Source organism: Eubalaena glacialis, chromosome X, assembly GCF_028564815.1.
Source record: "Eubalaena glacialis isolate mEubGla1 chromosome X, mEubGla1.1.hap2.+ XY, whole genome shotgun sequence".
Taxonomy (NCBI): Eukaryota; Metazoa; Chordata; class Mammalia; order Artiodactyla; family Balaenidae; genus Eubalaena; species Eubalaena glacialis.
The window spans coordinates 105597077-105616283 of NC_083736.1; the positions used below are offsets into that span (position 1 = coordinate 105597077).

General features: G+C 36.2%; 1 protein-coding gene across 1 annotated transcript in view; it reads left to right on the plus strand.

The window, feature by feature from the left end:
* Positions 1 to 18822, plus strand: part of HTR2C (5-hydroxytryptamine receptor 2C) — a 116183-nt gene extending 97361 nt beyond the window's left edge. Inside the window, exon 4 of the mRNA XM_061178689.1 lies at positions 17999 to 18822. Within this exon, the coding sequence (XP_061034672.1) occupies positions 17999 to 18822 (824 nt within the window). The remainder of the gene's footprint in view (positions 1 to 17998) is intronic.
* The last annotated feature ends 385 nt before the right edge of the window (positions 18823 to 19207 follow it).

The following is a 19207-nucleotide window of genomic DNA, read 5'->3' on the forward strand; positions in this document are numbered from 1 at the left end:
TTGGCAGCCCTGAACTCTGATCTCTGCCTGCTTATTTCAGCAAGAGAGCCCATCCCTTTTTGGGCTCCATTTCCCTGTGTCACAATCAAGAAATTGTCTCCAGTTAGAGAGGGGTAGAGTGAATAAAGGACTTATTTCATGTGTTTCCCTTATCTTAAAAAGCAAAATTCTATACCAAATACTGCCAAATGCCTGAAAAGAGTTGTGTCATATACTCTGTCCAGTTTTATCATTGTGTTTGGAAGGATGGCAAGTCTGATGCCAAGGACTCTGTCATGGCTGAAAAAAATAAGTCCAATTTAAAAAAGTTTGTTTCATCATTTTGCTTAAATTTGAGTGATATGTATTGACCTTCTTCAAGTTCATTTATCATTACTTCTATTGATCCCATCCAATGATTTTTCTTAATTTTAAATAATGAATTTTTTTCAGTTTTAGAGGCTTTCCTCTTTTCTTTAGTTTCCACATCTATCCTGAAATTCCCACCTCTACAACCATATGTTTACATTTTCTAGTAGATGATTTAATATATTTATCATAGTTAAAGCTCTTGTCTGTTAATTTCAAGATCTGGGTCATGTGTGGATCTATTTCTATTGTTATTTTTTTTCTTTATTATGGGTCACATTTTTCTGTTTCTTTGTATATTTAGTAATTTTATACACATACTCTTATGGAGGCCTTGTTTTTGCTTTTTTTATGGTTGGTTCCAGGTTTGCTTTTATTCCTAGGTCAAATCCTTTATTCTCAAGAAATTGGCTTTTTTCCTAAGGCATGCGCCTTCTGAGTATAAATGAAAAGGCCAGGGTGTTTACTAAGCTCTCCTAACTTGGGGTGATGCAAACTCCCAACTCTGTTTCCTTTTCAGTAGAAAACTGTTGAGATCTCTATTAAATATTTTCAACCTCTCAAATGTTGCTTGCTCCATGAGTTCCTTGGAGAGTCACAAATAAAGGACTCAGGTGTCAAATAAGAATGTGAGGGAAGTTTGTATAGAAATTTTAAGCCCCCTCCTGCCTGTAGCTTGTCCTCTTTCTGATTGTGCAGTCCCGTGTAGTTTCTACCTGCTTTTTGTTCACTCTCAAGTATCTTCTCTTGTTGGGTGTTTTAAATTTTGTTCAGGCTTTTGATTGTTGTCAGCAGGAGACCTAGTCTTCTATAAACTATTCCACCATTATTAGAAAATGATAGTATTTACTTACGAGTTCTTATAGTTTTTTGTGGCGGGAAGTTAAATCTGACTCTGATACCAGCTACTGCATCATGACTATAGCTGGGAGTTTGTACATTTTGATGGTCAAAAAAATTTGCATTTTTTCTTCTAGTTTTATTGAGATATAACTGACATACAGCACTGTATAAATTTAAGGTGTACAGCATAATGGTTTGACTTACATGCACCATGAAAAGATTACCAAAATAAGTTTAGTGGCTATCCATCATCTCATATAGATACAAAATTTAAAAAATAAAAGTTTTTTTCCTTGTGATGTGAACTCTTTACTCTCTTAATAACTTTCATATATAACATACAGCAGAGTTAATTATATTTATCATGCTGTACATTGTGCCCCTAGTACTTATTTGTCTTATAAGTGGAAGTTTGTACCTTTTGACTGTCTTCATCCAATTCCCCCTCCTCCCACCTCCCACCTCTGGTAACCACAAATCTGATCTCTTTTTCTATGAGTTTATTTGTTTTTGAAGTGTAATTGACCTACAACACTATGTTGGTTCCTGGTACACAACATAGTGATTCAATATTTCTATACATTTCAAATTGGTCACCATGAGAAATCTAGTTACAGTATGTCACCATACAAAGATATTACTTAATTATTGACTATATATACCACACTGTACATTTTATACTCATGACTCATTTATTTTGTAACTGGAAGTTTGTACCTCTTAATCTCCCTCACCAATCCTATCCTTCCCTACCCCCCTCCCCTCTGGAAACAACCTGTTTGGTCTCTGTATCTATGACTCTGTTTCTGTTTTGCTATGTTTGTTCATTTTGTTTTTTAGAGTCCACATATAAGTGAAATCATACATTATTTTGTCTTTCTCTGACATTTCACTTAGCAAAATACCCTCTATGCCCATCCATGTTGTCATAAATGACAAGATTTCATTCTTTTTTATGGCTGAGTAATGTTCCATTGTGTGTGTGTGTGTGTGTGTGTGTGTATATATATATATATATATATATATATATATATATATACCACATCTTCTTTATCCTTTCATTTATTGATGGGCAGTTGGGTTGCTTCCATATCTTGGCTATTATAAATAACACTGCCATGAACCGGGAGGGCCTATATCTTTTCAAATTAGTGTTTTTGTTTTCTTTGAATAAATACTCAGGGGTAGAATTGCTGGATTGTACAGTAGTTCTATTTTTAAATTTCTTGAGAAATCTCCATAGTGTTCTCCATAGTGGCTGCACCAATTTACATTCCCACCAACAGTACACAATTGTTCCCTTTTCTCCACATCCTCACCAACAATGATTATTTGTTTTCATTTTGATAATAGCCATTCTGACAGGTGTGAGGTGACATCTCATTGTGGTTTTGGCTTGCATTTCCCCAGTGATTAGTGATATTGAGGAACTTTTCATGTGCCTGTTGGCCATCTGTATATCTTCTTTGGAAAAATGTCTGCTCAGGTCCTCTGCCAATTATTTTAATGGGCTATTTACTTTTTATGTGAGTTGTGTGAGTTCTTTGTATATTTTGCAGATAACCCCTTATTAGTTACATCATTTATCTTCTCCCATTCAGTAGGCAGCCTTTTCACTTTGTTGATAATTTCCTTTGTTCTGCAAAAGCTTTTTAGTTTGATGTAGTTCCATTTGTTTATTTTTGCCTTGTTGGCCTTGCCTGAGGAGACATATTCAAAAAAAATATTGCTAAGACCAATGTTAAGGAGCACACTGCCTACATTTTCTTCTAGGAGTTTTATGGTTTCAGGTCTTACATTTAAGTCTTCAATCCATTTTGAGTTTATTTTCATACGAGGTGTGAAAGTAGTCCAGTTTGATTCTTGTACATGTAGCTGTCCAGTTTTACCGACACCATTTATTGAAGAGGCTGTCTTTTCTCCATTGTATATTCTTGCCTCCTCTATCATAGATAAATTGACCATATAACTGTGAATTCATTCCTAGGTTCTCTATTCTCTTCCGTTGACCTAAGTGTATGTTTTTTGAGCCAGTACCATACTATTTTGATTACTATAGATTTGTAGTGTAGTTAGAAATCAGGGCGCATGATACCACCAGCTTTGTTCTTTTTTCTCAAGATAGTTTTGGCCATTCAGGGTCTTTTGTGTTTCCATACGAATTGGGAAATTTTTTGTTCTAGTTCTGTGGGAAATGCCTTTTCGTATTTTGATAGGGATTGCATTGAATCTGTAGATTGCCTTGGGTAGTATGGTCATTTTAACAATATTAATTCTTCCAGTTCATGAACACAGTATATCTTTCTATCTGTTTGTTTCATCTTCAGTTTCTTTCAACAGTGTCTTATAGTTTTCCAATACAGGTCTTTTATCTCCTTAGTTAGACTTAATGTTAGGTATTTTATTCTTTTTGATGCTATTATAAATGGAATTGTTTCCTTAATTTCTCTTTCTGATAGTTTGCTGTTAGTGTATAGAAATGCAACAGATTTATGCATATTAATTTTGTATCCCACAACTTTACCAAATTCATTGATGAGTTCTAGTAGTTTTTGTAGAAATCTTTATACATCTATATATAATATCATGTCATCTGCAAACAGTGACAGTTTTACCTTTTCCATTCCGATTTGTATTCCTTTTATTTTTTTTTTTCTTGCCTGATTGCTGTGGCTAGGAATTCCAATACTATGCTGAATAAAAGTGGTGAGAGTGGGGCATCATTCTCTTTGTTTCTGATCTTAGAGGAAATGCTTTTAGCTTTTAACCACTGAGTATGTTGTTAGCTGTGGGCTTGTCATATATGGCCTTTTATGTTGACTTATGTTCCCTCTATACTCACTTTCTGGAGAGTTTTTATCATAAATCAATGTTGAATTTTGTCAAAAGCTTTTTCTGTATCTATTGAGAGGATCATATGATTTTTATTCTTCAATTTGTTAATGTGGTGTATGACATGATTGATGTTTGAATATTGAACCATCCTTGCATCCCTGGGATAAACCCCATTTCAGCATGGTCTATTATTCTTTTAATGTATTGTTGAATTCAGCTTGCTAATATTTTGTTAAGGATGTTTTTGTATCTATGTTCATCAGTTCTATTGGTCTATAATTTTCTTTTATTGTGATATCTTTTCTGGTTTTGGCAGCAGGACAATGCTGGCCTTTTGGAATGAATTTGGAAACATTCCTTCCTCTTCAAGTTTTTGGAATAGTCTGAGAAGGATAGACATCAACTCTTTTCTAAATATTTGGTAGAATTCCCCTTTGTCACCATCTGTTCCTGGAATTTTGTTTTGTTACTGATTCAATTTTATTACTCAAATTGGTCTGTTCATATTTTCTATTTCTTCCTGATTCAGTCTTGGGAGGTACGTTTCTAGGAATTTGTCCATTTCTTCTAAGTTGTCCATTTTATTGGTATAGACTTGTTCATAGTAATATTTTATGATCCTTTGTAGTTCTGTGATGTTGACTTAACTTCCCATTTTTCATTTCTGAATTTATAGTTTTGAACCCTCTCTCATTTTTTTCTTCATGAGTCTGGCTAAAGGTTCATCAATTTTGTTTATCTTTTTAAAGAGTAAGCTCTTAGTTTTATTGATCTTTTCTATTTTTTTTTAGTCTCTATTTTATTTATTTCTACTCTGATATTTATGCTTTCTTTCCTTCTACTAACTTGGGGTTTTGTTCTATTTCTAGTTCATTTAGTGTAAGGTTTGGTTGTATATTTGAGATTTTCTGGTTTCCTGAGGCAGGCTTGTATCACTATAAACTTCCCTTCTAGAACTGCTTTTGCTGCATCACATAGATTTTGGATCACTGTGCTTTCATTTTCATTTGTCTCCAGGTATTTTTTGATCTCCTCTTTGATTTCTTCAGAGACCTATTGGTTACTTAGCAGCATATTGTTTAGCCTCCATGTGTTTATGATTTTTGCAGTTTTTATCTTGCAGTTGATTTATGATCTCATAGTGTTGCAATGTGATGTTTAATATGATTTCAATCTTCTTCAATTTACTAAGATTTGTTTTGTAGCTTAGCATGGGATCTACCCTGGAGAATGTTCCACGTGCACTTGAAAAGAATGTGTATTCTGCTGCTTTGGATGGAATGTTCTATATAAATCTATTAGGTCCATCCAGTATAATGTATCATTTCAGGCCAGTGTTTCCTTATTGATTTTTGGTCTGGATGATCTGTCCATTGATGTAAGTGGAGTATTAAAACCCCCTACTATTATTGTGTTCCTGTCAATTTCTCCCTTTATCTGTTAATATTCACTTTACACATTTAGGTGCTCCTATGTCAGGTGCATATATATTTACAATTGTTATATCTTCTTTTGGATTGATCCCTTGATCCTTATGTAATGTCCTTCTTTGTCTCCTGTAACAGTTTTCATTTTAAAGTTTATTTTTTTGTGGTATAAGTATTTCTGTGCTGGCTTTCTTTTCATTTCTATTTGCCTGGAATAACTTCTTCCATCCCCTCAGTTTCATTCTCTTGTCTTTAGATCTCAAGTGAGTCTCTTGTAGGCAGCATAGTGATGGGGCTTATTTTTGTATCTGTTCAGCCACTCTATGTCTTTTGATTGGAACATTAATTCATTTACATTTAAGTAATTATTGATAGGTATGTACTTATTGCCATTTTGTTGATTGTTTTGGGGCTGTTTTATAGTTCTATTTTATTCATTTATACTTCTTTTGTTCTCTTCCCTTGTGATTCGATAACTATCTTTAGTGTTACGTTTGGACTTCTTTCTCTTTTTGTGTGTATTTCTATTATAGATTTTGTGGTTACAATGAGCTTTATATATATATATATAAATATATGATTATTTTAAGTTGCTATCTCTTAAGTTCAAATGCATTTTAACAAACCTGAATTTTTATGCCCCTCCCCACTTTTAATGTTTTGGACATCATATTTTACAAATTTTTTGTTTTGTGTATCCCTTAACTACTTACTGTGGATATAGATGATTTTACTACTTTTGTCTTTTAAGCTTCTTACTAATTTCATAAGTGATTGATCTACTACCTTTACTATATATTTGTCTTTAGCAATGAGATTTTCTCCTTTTGTAATTTTCATTTTTCTGGTTGTGGAGTTGTGGTCTTTCTTTTCCAATTAGAGTAGTACCTTTAATATTTCTTCTGAAACTGATTTCATGGTTCTGAATTCTTTTAGCTTTTGCTCGTCTGCAAAATTCTTGATCTCTCCTTTAATTCTGAATGACAGCCCTGTTAGGTAGAGTATTCTTGGTAGTAGGTTTTTTCCTTTCATCACTTTTAATATATCATGCCACTCTTTTTGACCTGCAGAGTTTCTGCTGAAAAGTCAACTGATAGCCTCACGGGAGTTCCCTTGTACATAACTTGTTGCTTTTCCTTTGGTGCTTTTAAGATTCTCTTTTTATCTTTAATTTTTGCCATTTTAATTACGATTTGTCTTGGCCTGTTCCTCTTTGAGTTTATCCTGTTTGGGACTCTCTGTGATTCCTGGACCTGGATGTCTGTTTCCTTTCCCAGGTTAGAGAAGTTTTCAGCTATTATGACTTCAAATAAGTTCCCTGCACCTTTTTCTCTCTCTTCTCTTTCTGGGATCCCTATAATGCAAGTGTTCATAGGCTTGATGTTGTCCCAGAGGTCTCTTAAACTGTCCTGATATTTAAAAAAAAATTTTTTTCTGTTCAGCCTGAGTGATTTCCACTGCTCTGCTTTCCAGTTCCCTGATCTGTTCCTTTGTATCATCTAATCTACTGTTGATTCCTTCTGGTTTATTTTTTATTTCAGTTATTGTATTATTCAGCTTTGCTTGGTTCTTATTTATATTTTCTAACTCTTTGTTTAAAAACTTCTAACGTCTCACTGTGTTTATCCACTCTTCTCCTGAGTTATTTGAGCACCTTCATGATCATTACTTTGAACTCTTTATCAGATAGATTGTTTATGTCCATTTAGTTCTTCTGGGGCTTTTTCTTGTTCTTCCTTTAGGCACATATTTCTCTGCTGCCTCATTTTGCCTAATTTGCTGTTTTTATTTCTATGTTTCTGGTAGGTGGGTTACATTTCCTGACCTTGGAGAAGTGGCCTTATGTAGGAGACTTCCTGTGCCTTTCAGCAGTGCACTCCCCTCTGGTCACCAGAGCTACATGCTCTAGTGGTGTCATCTATGTGAGCTGCATGGGCCCTTCTTTTGTGGTGGGCTGACTACTATAGGCATGCTTGTAGGTAAGGCTGGCCCCCAGTCTGGTTGGTTGCTGGGCCCTGCCTAGTGTGAAGATTGCTGGCTGCTGGTGGGCAGGGCTGTGTCCCATCATGTCTGGTGGCACAGTCCAGGGGTTCCTGAGGCTAATGCTGGCCTGCTGGTGGGCAGGGCCGGGTCCTGTGCCCTCTGGTGCTAGAATTGGCACTTGCCAGCGCCAGTATCCTCATGGTAGAATGAGCTACCCAAAATGGCTGCTGCTAGCATGTATGTCCCCAGGGTGGATCCCAGTTTTCTCCTGCCTCTCCAGGAGGCTAAGATAGCAAGTGGTTGTGACCCAGGCTCCTTTCAAATTACTGCTTCTGTCCTGGGTCTCAGAGCTTGTGAGGCTTTGTGTGTGCCAAGAGTGGAGTCTTTTTCCTACAGCCTTCAACTTCCCCAAAAGTAAGCCCCACTGGCCTTCAAAGCCAAACATTCTGGGGGTTTGTCTTCTTGGTGCAAGCCCCCTGGGTGGGGAGCCCAACGTGGGGCTTGGACCACTCATTCCTTGGGAAGAACCCTTGCAATTGTAATATCCTCTCATTTGTGGATTACCTACCCAGGGGGCTGGGTCTTGACTATATTGTGTCTCTACCCCTCCAACCTGTCTCATTTTGGTTCTTTCTTTATATCTTTAGTTGTAAAAGATCTTTACTACCAGTCTTCAGGTTGTCCTCATTGATGGTTGTTCTGTAAAGAGTTGTAATTTTGATGTTCCTATGAGAGGAGGTGAACTCAGGGTCTTTCTACTTCACCATCTTGGCCACTGCCTCCCTGCATCTTTATTTTAACTAACTTATAACTGAAATTTGGGATTTACTTCAATTACAAATGTAAGCAATAAACCAAAATAGTAATTTGCAATATCTGTAACAGTATCACCAATAGGCATTACAAATACTTGAAAATCATATTCAGTTGTGGCAGATGTCTTGCCATATGATAGATGCTCATCACTATTTCAAATTTCAGGAGCTGTTAGGCCCATTACTAGATTTTGTTATTTAATGTGCTAATTAAAACCTGCATATATTACTCTTTCTAAATTTTATCTTTAATATTTTGATAGCAGAATGTCAAAATAATTTATTTCCTTTGCAATCTCCTGTATGTTATTTTATACATTCAAAACATTATTCTAAGAAGAGTTCCTTAGGTACAAAAAGGTTTGGAACCCTTTCCCTAGATTTTTGTATGACTCTTCTTTTCACCAAAGTTCTCCCTAAAAGATCATGACCTTGAAGTTTCCCTTTATAAGAAAGATCCTGTTCCCAACCCACACCTGTCTCCTGAGTTTTAAACAACTATATTCACAGAGAATTCCATATTGATACTCACAAACATCTTTAGCTTTACACAATCCAAAGTGAGTCCATTACTTTCACTGCCAAAATCCTGCTCCTTCATCTATGTTCTTGTGCTTAATGGCATCCCCATCTACCTAATGACACAAAACAGAAATTTTCATTTACTTATTAACTCTTGCCTCTCCCTCACATGCCACATCCTATCAATCACCATATCCTATCAATGGAACTTCTAAATAGCTCAAAAAATCTGTCTATTCTCCCAATCCCCTCTACTCTTCCCTTAATTTAGACTCTCTTCTTTCCCTTGTATAATAACCTTTTTTTTTTTTAACCTGTTACAAGAGATTGAGGCCACCCTCTACCCAAGTCTTGACTTTCTTCCTGGAACCCATGAGTCTATTTTTTCGCAAGTTCTCAGGGTCTGGCTCCATTACTCAATGTCTTTTTCTCTGCATCTTCAAACTCCCTCTCCTGAATATTTTTCCAATAGCATGTAAGGGTGTTCAACTGTCTGATTTTATCTTTAAGAAAGCTGACTATCCACACTCATCTATCTGCATTTACTCTCCTTATTTCTCACTGCTTTGTGGAATCAACAGATATACATTTAAATCACTTTGTGCATCCAGTTAACAACTCTGTTCTTTTGCCATTTAACACTTTCTTCTCATCTCTCTTCTACCTTTTTGTATAGGGCCCAATAATTTCTGCCATTCATTCATACTACTATGTCTTCTAATAGAAAGGAACAACCAGTCTTTAGTCCTAGTGTAATTTTTCCAACTGTTTCCAACTTTGCCTCCTCAGGGACCTTTACCTATCATCTTGACCTTTCTTTTCTGTATCTTTAAGCTCTTCCACTCTGCTGGCTTTCACCTTTAATGTGTAAGCATATTATTGCACCTTAAATATAATCTTAGTTTCCTCAACCTTCATTAGCTTGTGAGCAATGTAGGGGAGGAAAAATAATTTTCCCTCTACCCTTCTGAGTTTTTGGCTTAGACTCCTATAATAAAACACAGTTTAACAAGAGAAAACAAACAAGTTTATTAACATGTATATTTTATGTATACATGGGAGATACCCAGAAAAACTAAGTAACTCTCCCAAATGGTGCAAGCCATCACCTTAAGTACCATCTTCAGCTAAAGACAAATAAAGATGTGGGGTGGGGGAAACCAGTTATAAGAGGTGACCAGGAAAAGCTAGGTAAACAAGGGTTAGGTTTGTTATGCAGAATTAAGTGGGCTTCTTCTCCATTGATAAGATTCTCTTATGATTTAGTCATCCTTCTCTTCCAGGTACAGAGAGGAAAATGTTTACTAATGGAGATTTCCTTTATAAATGCAAATTTCTCTTAGGCTGTTTTCAGAGCTTCTCTTGTGTCTGTCATTTCTCAAAATAATCAACTCAAAATAATCCTTATGCCAAAGACGCATATTTTGGGGTGGCATATTCTGCTACCCATTAGTAGTAATGTTGCCATATTTCGATGTTACCTCAAATTTCACTTCCTCATGCACTCAGCCATATTATAGTTGGACCTCCCTAGGACCTCCCTCACTGTTAAAAAATAAAATTCAACTGAGTAAATTGGAAGATCTAATTGGCTTTATTCAATGATTCATGAATTGGGTAGCATCCCATCTAGTGATTAGATAAGCACTTCAAGGGACTGGACAAAATGGAAGGTTTTTACAGGCAGAAGGAGAGTGGGGCAAGGAAGTTATTAGCAAAAGAAAAGAATCATTTCAGGTTAGGTCATCTTCTTTTGAGGGGAAAGGTAATGGAAGGGGTCTTATTATGCAGATTACATCATTAGTGCTGACCAGGAAATTTCAGATTGCTTAAAAGTCACATTATTGGGAGAAGTTGAGACTGCTATTAAGCCTTGGTTCACCGTCATGGAGGCAGATGACTCCATTTGGTGCTTGCTATTTCTTTTTAACACCCAGCTGTCTACAAACTCTTACCCAAGTTTACCTTACAAACCCTGGGCATTCCTTTTGTCACCTCATGAACTGTCTTCTCATGCTTTCCTGCTTACGAAGAATCTTCTTCTTTTAGTTCCACTTCCCTCAAAGTCATTTAAGGTCCTTTCCTTACTCGATATCCTTCATTCATGCATGCCTAGGTTCCTACTCTTCCCAAAGCTAAAAACTCCTTGAGTTCAAAGTTGACTCTCAACCTGATTCTGACTTCTTTAAAATTCCCACTGCATCAACACAATACTGATTTATCTGCCAAAGTATGCAAAATGTTTCTCCAACTCTCAGTCACACTTTGTCACCTGAGAACTAAGGCAGCACTGCTTGTGTTTGTTTTGTCTTCTATGTTCTTCTCTGAAAACAGTTCCTTCATCTTCTGCTGTCAATTCCCGTTGTCAAGGGACTCACTTATTACTCCGTGAGGCAAGGGACCACTCCCATCAGCCTGACATTGTGTCATCCTCCTAGGTGTCCTTGAAAAAATTCCTCTCCATGAAAAACTCATGAAAATAGATACCTAGGAGATAGCCCTGCAGTTCAGTAAAAAATTCCCTTAATCTATGTTTTCATTTTGATGTTGGTCAATCTGCTCCAGGAAATGTATTTTATAATCTCTCTTTCCTCTATCTATCTAATTACCATTTATTATTCATCTCTTGGCAATCTGTTTCCTGTCTTCACTACTCCACTGTAATTGTTCTCTCTATAATCACCAGTGACCTCCTCATTTTCAAAGACAGAGGAAATGTTTCAAATTCTAGACCCTTCTGTGACATTTGATGCTGTTGAGGATGCCTTGTTCAGAACACTCCCTCTTTTTGCCTGTTATGACATAATTTTTCGTTCACAGTGAACTATTACCATGCTGCTGATAGCCATTTTGCTACTGGTAATTTTGATCTTACCAGAAGATGTCAAAAGAAGTTTATCAGACCAGGCTCACACATATGCTGACAATGTAACACTATGTAATGACTACTGTCTGGCCAACACTGATTGTAAGATACTATCAATTGTAAGATGCATCACACATTAGAAGATGTTAAAATCTAAAAGAAATGTACATCTAAGAATCATTGGCATATGGTATTATTATCTGATTGAAGAGAATTGATCTGTGTTGCTTGAATTCAAGGCTTCAAGAAATAATGTGAACATCTTTATACATTCTCTGAACTTACTTGCCTTATCTGAAGTAAAATAACTGCACCAAGTTATTTTATGGCTTTTATAAGGCTAGAATAAAATAATGCATATAAAGTATATACTGCAGATACAGTACCAAAGTTAGTAAGCACTCAATAAATGATAGTTAGTAGTCGTGGTAGTCATAGTAACACATATTTTCAATAAAAACTTGAACTATAACTATTACTGAATTCAGTGTTCCTAAAATGTTAAGACTCCACATGTTTATTGGAAGTATTTTTTTCTCTCTGAGTTTAAGCAACCTTAATGAATACTAATCACTTTTACAGGGTTTTCTGAGAACTAAATGAGATAATGCATGCAAAATATTTGACTGTTTATTGGTTGAAGTAGTACCTGATATTTTCAGCTGAATGTGAATTATAACTTATCTTTGTTGTTTCTAAAATTCTAAAGATGACATAGATTTATTGAAGTTAATTGCAGAAAGACTTAGTAATTCTAGTTAATAATTCCTTCTTTTTATGTTTTTTGTCTGGATTAAATAATATATGAAAGTATATAATAATTATAAAACACATGACTCAGTGTGTGACAAATAAAAAGCACTCAGTAAAAAGTAGTTATTATTATTGCAATTGTTGTTATTTATACCTGGTATTTTCTTTCTTTTTTTTTTTTAATGTTTTTATTGGAGTATAATTGCTTTACAATGGTGTGTTAGTTTCTGCTTTATAACAAAGTGAATCAGTTATACATATATCCCCATATCTCTTCCCTCTTGCGTCTCCCTCCCTCCCACCCTCCCTATCCCACCCTTCTAGCTGGTCACAAAGCACCGAGCTGATCTCCCTGTGGTATGCAACTGCTTCCCACTAGCTATCTATTTTACTTTTGGTAGTGTATATATGTCCATATATACACTACCACTCTCTCACTTTGTCCCAGCTTACCCTTCCCCCTCCCAGTGTCCTCAAGTCCATTCTCTAGTAGGTCTGCGTCTTTATTCCCATCTTGCCCCTAGGTTCTTCATGACCTTTTTTTTTTTTTAGATTCCATATATATGTGTTAGCATACGGTATTTGTTTTTCTCTTTCTGACTTACTTCACTCTGTATGACAGACTCTAGGTCCATCCACCTCACTACAAATAACTCAATTTCATTTCTTTTTATAGCTGAGTAATATTCCATTGTATATATGTGCCACATCTTCTTTATCCATTCATCTGTCGATGGACACTTAGGTTGCTTCCATGTCCTGGCTATTGTAAATAGATCTGCAGTGAACGTTGTGGTACATGACTCCTTTTGAATTATGGTTTTCTCAGGGTATATGCCCAGGAGTGGGATTGCTGGGTCATATGGTAGTTCTATTTTTAGTTTTTTAAGGAACCTCCATACTGTTCTCCATAGTGGCTGTATCAATTTACATTCCCACCAACAGTGTATGAGGGTTCCCTTTTCTCCACATCCTCTCCAGCATTTATTGTTTGTAGATTTTTTGATGATGGCCATTCTGACCGGTGTGAGATGATATCGCATTGTAGTTTTGATTTGCATTTCTCTAATGATTAATGATGTTGAGCATTCTTTCATGTGTTTGTTGGCAATCTGTATATCTTCTTTGGAGTTCATTTTCACTTTTTCTCCTTGGACAAATCAAAGGTTTAAAAATATCAAATATTGCTCCATTATACTTGCTAAATTAATTTAACTTTTCTGAAGTTAACTTCACCAAATAACATGCGCCTTTCATAATTTTTATGACAATGAGTGAGGTGATGCACGTAAAATATTTAGTTGCTATTATTGATGTTGTTTATGTTTACCCTGACATAACATCACCTGAATTTCTACTAGCTGACAAATTTAAAATACTGAGAAAGACTTTATAAATTTGCTGAATTTAACTCTCCAGGGCTTATGTAACTTCATCCATTAATATAGAACAGCAGCTCTCAAACTCTTTGGTGTCAGGACCTATTTATACTTTTCAAAATAATGGAAGACCTCAAAGAGCTTTTGTTTGTGTGGATTATATCTATTGATATTTATTATAATATAAATTAAAACTGAGAAATGTTTAACATATTTATGAATCATTTCATTTTAAATAACAGTAATGAATCCATTTAATGTTAACATAAATATTTTTTATAAAAATAAACTATATTTCCCAAAAATAATTGAGAGAAGGCCGACATTGTTTTACAGTTTTTAAATCTCTTTAATATTTAGTTTTAGGGAAATATAGTTGGATTCTCATTTATGTATCTGCTCTCAACCTGTTTTACGTTATTTGGGTTGAAGTTTATAAAGAAAATGCAGTTTTAAAGATAAATAGCTGGAAAAGGGAAACATAGCAAACTCTCTAAAAGAGTATCAGAGGCCCCCCAGGGTCCTTGAACCACACTTTGAAAACTGCTGACATATACTTTTAATTTTTTTTTAAGTATTGATTAAGATAATCTGTACAGTAGATACTGTTATTAATGCTGCTTTAGTTGCTATTATTTATATATCATTTCCAGATACTGACAAAAGAACTTGAGTTTCTTGTTTTGTTGACTGCATTCACAGTTTCTAAAACAACAAAAACAAATAAAACTAGTGATGATATAGATTTGGTAAAATGGTTAAGCTCCTTCACCAAATAATATCTGTATTTTAGGAGTTTTAACCAAATTGAGATAATACAATTTATATCTTTAATGTCAGTAATATGCATGGCTCAATGCCTGGCATAAAAGATAGACTCAATAAAAGGCAGCTTTAGAATCACTCTTTGTTCAATGTACATAAAATTATACAAATAGACGCCAGGGATAAAATTGGCCTCACATACCCAATAACACCTTTAGCTCATCTGGGATCACTCTGTTACCCTCTCTTGTTGTCTCTCAACAGGCTTATTTTTAGGCCCAAGAATCCTTTAGGAAAGTGAATAAATCTTTTAACAGAAACAAGCTAATACCAGTTCAGAGCTGGGCTCTGAGTAATGCTGACTTCCACTGATCTTCTGATCAGAGTGTGAGGCCTTCCCTAGAAACTTCAGATATCTAGAAATACCTAAAATATTGTGCAGCATTTCCTTGGGAATTGAATCTCCACTCCAGCACTTGTTTCCTGAGTGTAGATATGTCTACCCTTGTCAGGATTCCTCCAGAATGAATGCAAACTCCCCAGATCAAGTTTCTAGCCTCAGGCTCTGGTTCCCACATTGCTGGAGGGCAGGGGAGGGGGGCAGTTTGGAAGGGGAGCCATTCCACTATACCCCTCCTCTGGTCTTGCTATAGGATCCTGAGAAAGTATAACATAGCTTTCTACCAACATTTTGTCAGAAAATCGCCTTCTTCTCTATATTTATATGAAAATGTTGAGCGTTTCCACTCAGGAGGCCAAGACTTTTGCTCTAGAAGTAATCACTTCCAAAGTTAGCAGTGGTAGTAAATCTTAGAGACTTTTATGATCTGAGATCTAACAGCCATTTCTTTCTCTGTTTCAGAAAGGACTTCTATGTCTTCTTTTAATTTCTTCAATTTTTTAAATATTAAACTTTTGTTATAGACACTTTCAAAGATTGTAAAGTTAGATAGAATTATATAATAAAGACCCATGTACTCATTACCCAGCTCCAAGATTTATCAGTTTATGGACTGCCTTCTTTCATTCATACTTCCATCCACTTCTCCCTCCCATATTATTTTGAAATAAACTTCAGAATCATAATACTTTATCCTTAAATGCTTCAGTATCTATATCTAAAAATATAAGACTTTTTCTACATAACCACAATATCAACATCACTTTTAAAAATTAATGAACAAAAATTATTTAATATCATCAAAAGACCAAACATTGTTCAAACTTTCCACCTGTGTCATGAATATTTTTTAAAATTTATTTGCATCAAGATCCCAAGAATGTCCACATATTATAATTGCTTGATAGGTCTTTTAAGTCTCTTTTAATCTTAGGTTCTCTCTCTAATTTTTTCTCTTATAAATGATTTGTGTTTAAGTAACCCGTCCCTCTTTTCTTAATCTCATATTAGGTTCCTTAACTCCAGAAAACTTCCTGCAGCCTAATCCTCACTAAAACATTTCATGAAGGATAAGCCAATACTGACTTTTTTCAGGCAAGCTGGATCTACACTCTTTCTAGATATTCCCTCATATTTATAACTTTTGGAATAAAGATCCTAACAGTACAAACTGACCACATTCTTACCTGTCATTTTATAACTCTTAAGAAATGTAATCTGCGTGGTTCATCAAACTAGGTGAATATTACCTTCTGATACGTGTCACTCTTCCCATCCAGAGTTCAAAGGTCTTTTCACCGGATCCTGCACTGTATTACCTGAGGACACTTTCTGTTTGCAGTGTCTCCTAGTTTTCACAGCCGTTTTTACTTTCTTGAATGGCATGCCCAGGTTCAGGGCTGCAGGCATGTACCAATACCCCAAGACGTCTTGTCACATCTATCACTGGTTCTCATACCATCACTTGGCCTCTTTCTCTAGAAAAAACAAACAAACAAACAAAAAACGGTCATTTAAGAAATTCAGGGTCTGAGTTAGAAGGCTTAAAGACCACTTTCCAGAGACTCTTTCTTCCTCATGTCTTCCTAGAAATTAATTACCAATCAACATTCTCAGCAAGCTCTTAGCAAAGAAACATTTACCATTTATTTCCTTCTTGATCAACCAGCCAAACACTCTATACCTAACAAAGTGTGTTAAGACAACCTGTAGGGGAGTTCCCTGGTGGCCTAGCGGTTGGGATTCTGGGTTCAATCCCTGGTCGGGAAACTGAGATCCCACAAGCCACGCTGCGCGGCAAAAAAAAAGAAAGACAATCTATAGGGACTTTCAGTTTCAGATTTGTCACTGTTCCCTGTGTGTTCCTAAAGCCAGCAATGATCTTTGAGAGTGCGCTTCTATCACCTCTCACAGTTCATAGTGCAGATATCCACCAGCTCAGGATTCCTCATAATAATCTCTGATAGAATCCTAAAAATGCAATCTGAATTTTCTCAGGCTTCAAGTTCCTGTGGACACAAGAAAGAATAAATTAACGTTAAAATTTGAATTTCACTTGCAAGTTATCCCTACTTATTGATGTAGGACCTCTTCGAGATCTACCATAATGATTTCTAAAAATTTCTAGGTTACTTACTTATGCTCAGGCATAAGATCACCTTCTGCTCCCACCTCCTTGTTGATATTTTCTGCCTGTGAGCTTCTTTATTAATGGAAGTGCTTACCAATTTACTACCTCTCAGTGTTCTTAAAAAACAAAAGAGTTCAAAACTCCACACAGAAATAGGAGGACTGTATCTTTCCCAACTCAGCATTTCTATCTGTCTCTTGACCCTGCTTAAGCACAGAGTCTCAGGAAAATGCTTACTAAAAAGACAGTCCTTTCAGTTTCTGCATAGATTATGTCTACATTGTGGTCAGATCTAATTCCTGTTTGGGGGCCATACTATCCTCTCCATCTCCAGTAACTCCAGAGCTCCTAGGCCCTGTCTCCCAAGGACACACACACAGAAGTTCCTCTTCTTGACCACTTTCCTCAGGAAAAGATGTCCTCAGCTAAAAGCTCAGCCAACCCTGATATGCTATAATTACTCTTGTAGGTGGCATACACATCATTTTTATTGCATTTGGAAGATGCTTAAAAATGAACAGTTGAATTTATTGACGTCATTGAGTACAGATGCGAAGTTATTCACTCATTCAACAAATATTTATTGAGTGCCTTCTATGAGCCAGGACAGTTCTAGGAATTGGAGATAAAACAAAAAAGACACTAACCACTCTTATGCACAACCATACCTATAATTATCTCAATAATGATAATTCCACATCTTCTACGGGAAATTTGGTGAGAAGGCATTCCTAACTTGAAAAAAGCTGTCATTTTCTGATATCATACTGCTACTCTTTCATGTGACTACCCATTTATGCTGTGAATAGCCTTCAACAGATAGATCTAAATTTTCTTCAGTGAAATGCAATTAAATGCTTCTCACTGCACAAATCTATGCGACCCTTCAGTATGTTGTAACAATGTCCTACCTTCTTTTCTGTTCCTGTAGGTGTATCAGTTCCTATCCCAGTGATTGGACTGAGGGATGAAGACAAGGTGTTCATCAACAACACCACCTGCGTGCTGAATGACCCAAATTTCGTTCTTATTGGGTCCTTCGTAGCTTTCTTCATACCGCTGACGATCATGGTGATTACATACTGTCTAACTATCCACGTTCTTCGCCGACAAGCTCTGATGTTACTGCACGGCCACACGGAGGAACCGCCCGGAATAAGCCTGGATTTCCTGAACTGCTGCAAGAGGAATACTGATGAAGAGAACTCTGCAAACCCTAACCAAGATTTGAACCCACGCCGAAGGAAGAAGAAGGAAAGACGGCCAAGGGGCACCATGCAAGCTATCAACAATGAACGGAAAGCCTCGAAAGTCCTTGGCATTGTTTTCTTTGTGTTTCTGATCATGTGGTGCCCGTTTTTTATTACTAATATCCTGTCGGTTCTTTGTGGGAAGGCTTGTAATCAAAAGCTAATGGAAAAACTTCTGAATGTGTTTGTTTGGATTGGCTATGTTTGTTCAGGAATTAATCCTCTGGTGTACACTCTTTTCAACAAAGTTTACCGAAGGGCTTTCTCCAACTATTTGTGCTGCAATTATAAGGCAGATAAAAAGCCTCCGATCAGACAAATCCCGAGAGTTGCTGCCACTGCTTTGTCTGGGAGGGAGCTTAATGTTAACATTTACCGGCACACCAATGAACCAGTGATAAAGAAAGCTGATGACCAGGAGGCCGGTATAGAGATGCAAATCGAGAATTTGGAGCTACCAGTTAATCCCTCCAATGTGGTTAGTGAAAGGATTAGTAGCGTGTGAGAAAGAGCGGTGCAGTCTTTTCCTACAGCAAAGCTACAAATGTAGGAAATTGTTCTATAATTCTTCTGTCGGTCATACCTAATGTAAATATTGCTGTCTGAAAAAGTTGTTTTTATATATAGCTTTGCAATCCTGTACTTTACAATCATGCTTACAATAGTGAGATTTAGGGTTCTATGTTTACTGTTTATAATAGATTGAGAATAACTTACTTTGATTGTTTGATGCAAACATGTTGATTTTTCCCCCCTTCCTTCCTTCCTCCCCCCTTCCCTCCCTCTCTTTCTTTCTTTCTTTCTTTCCCTCTTCTCTCTCTCTCTCTCTTTTTCTTTTTCACATAAGGAAGTGTTGATCTTCATCTCAGGTGGCATTTGCAGGAGACCAG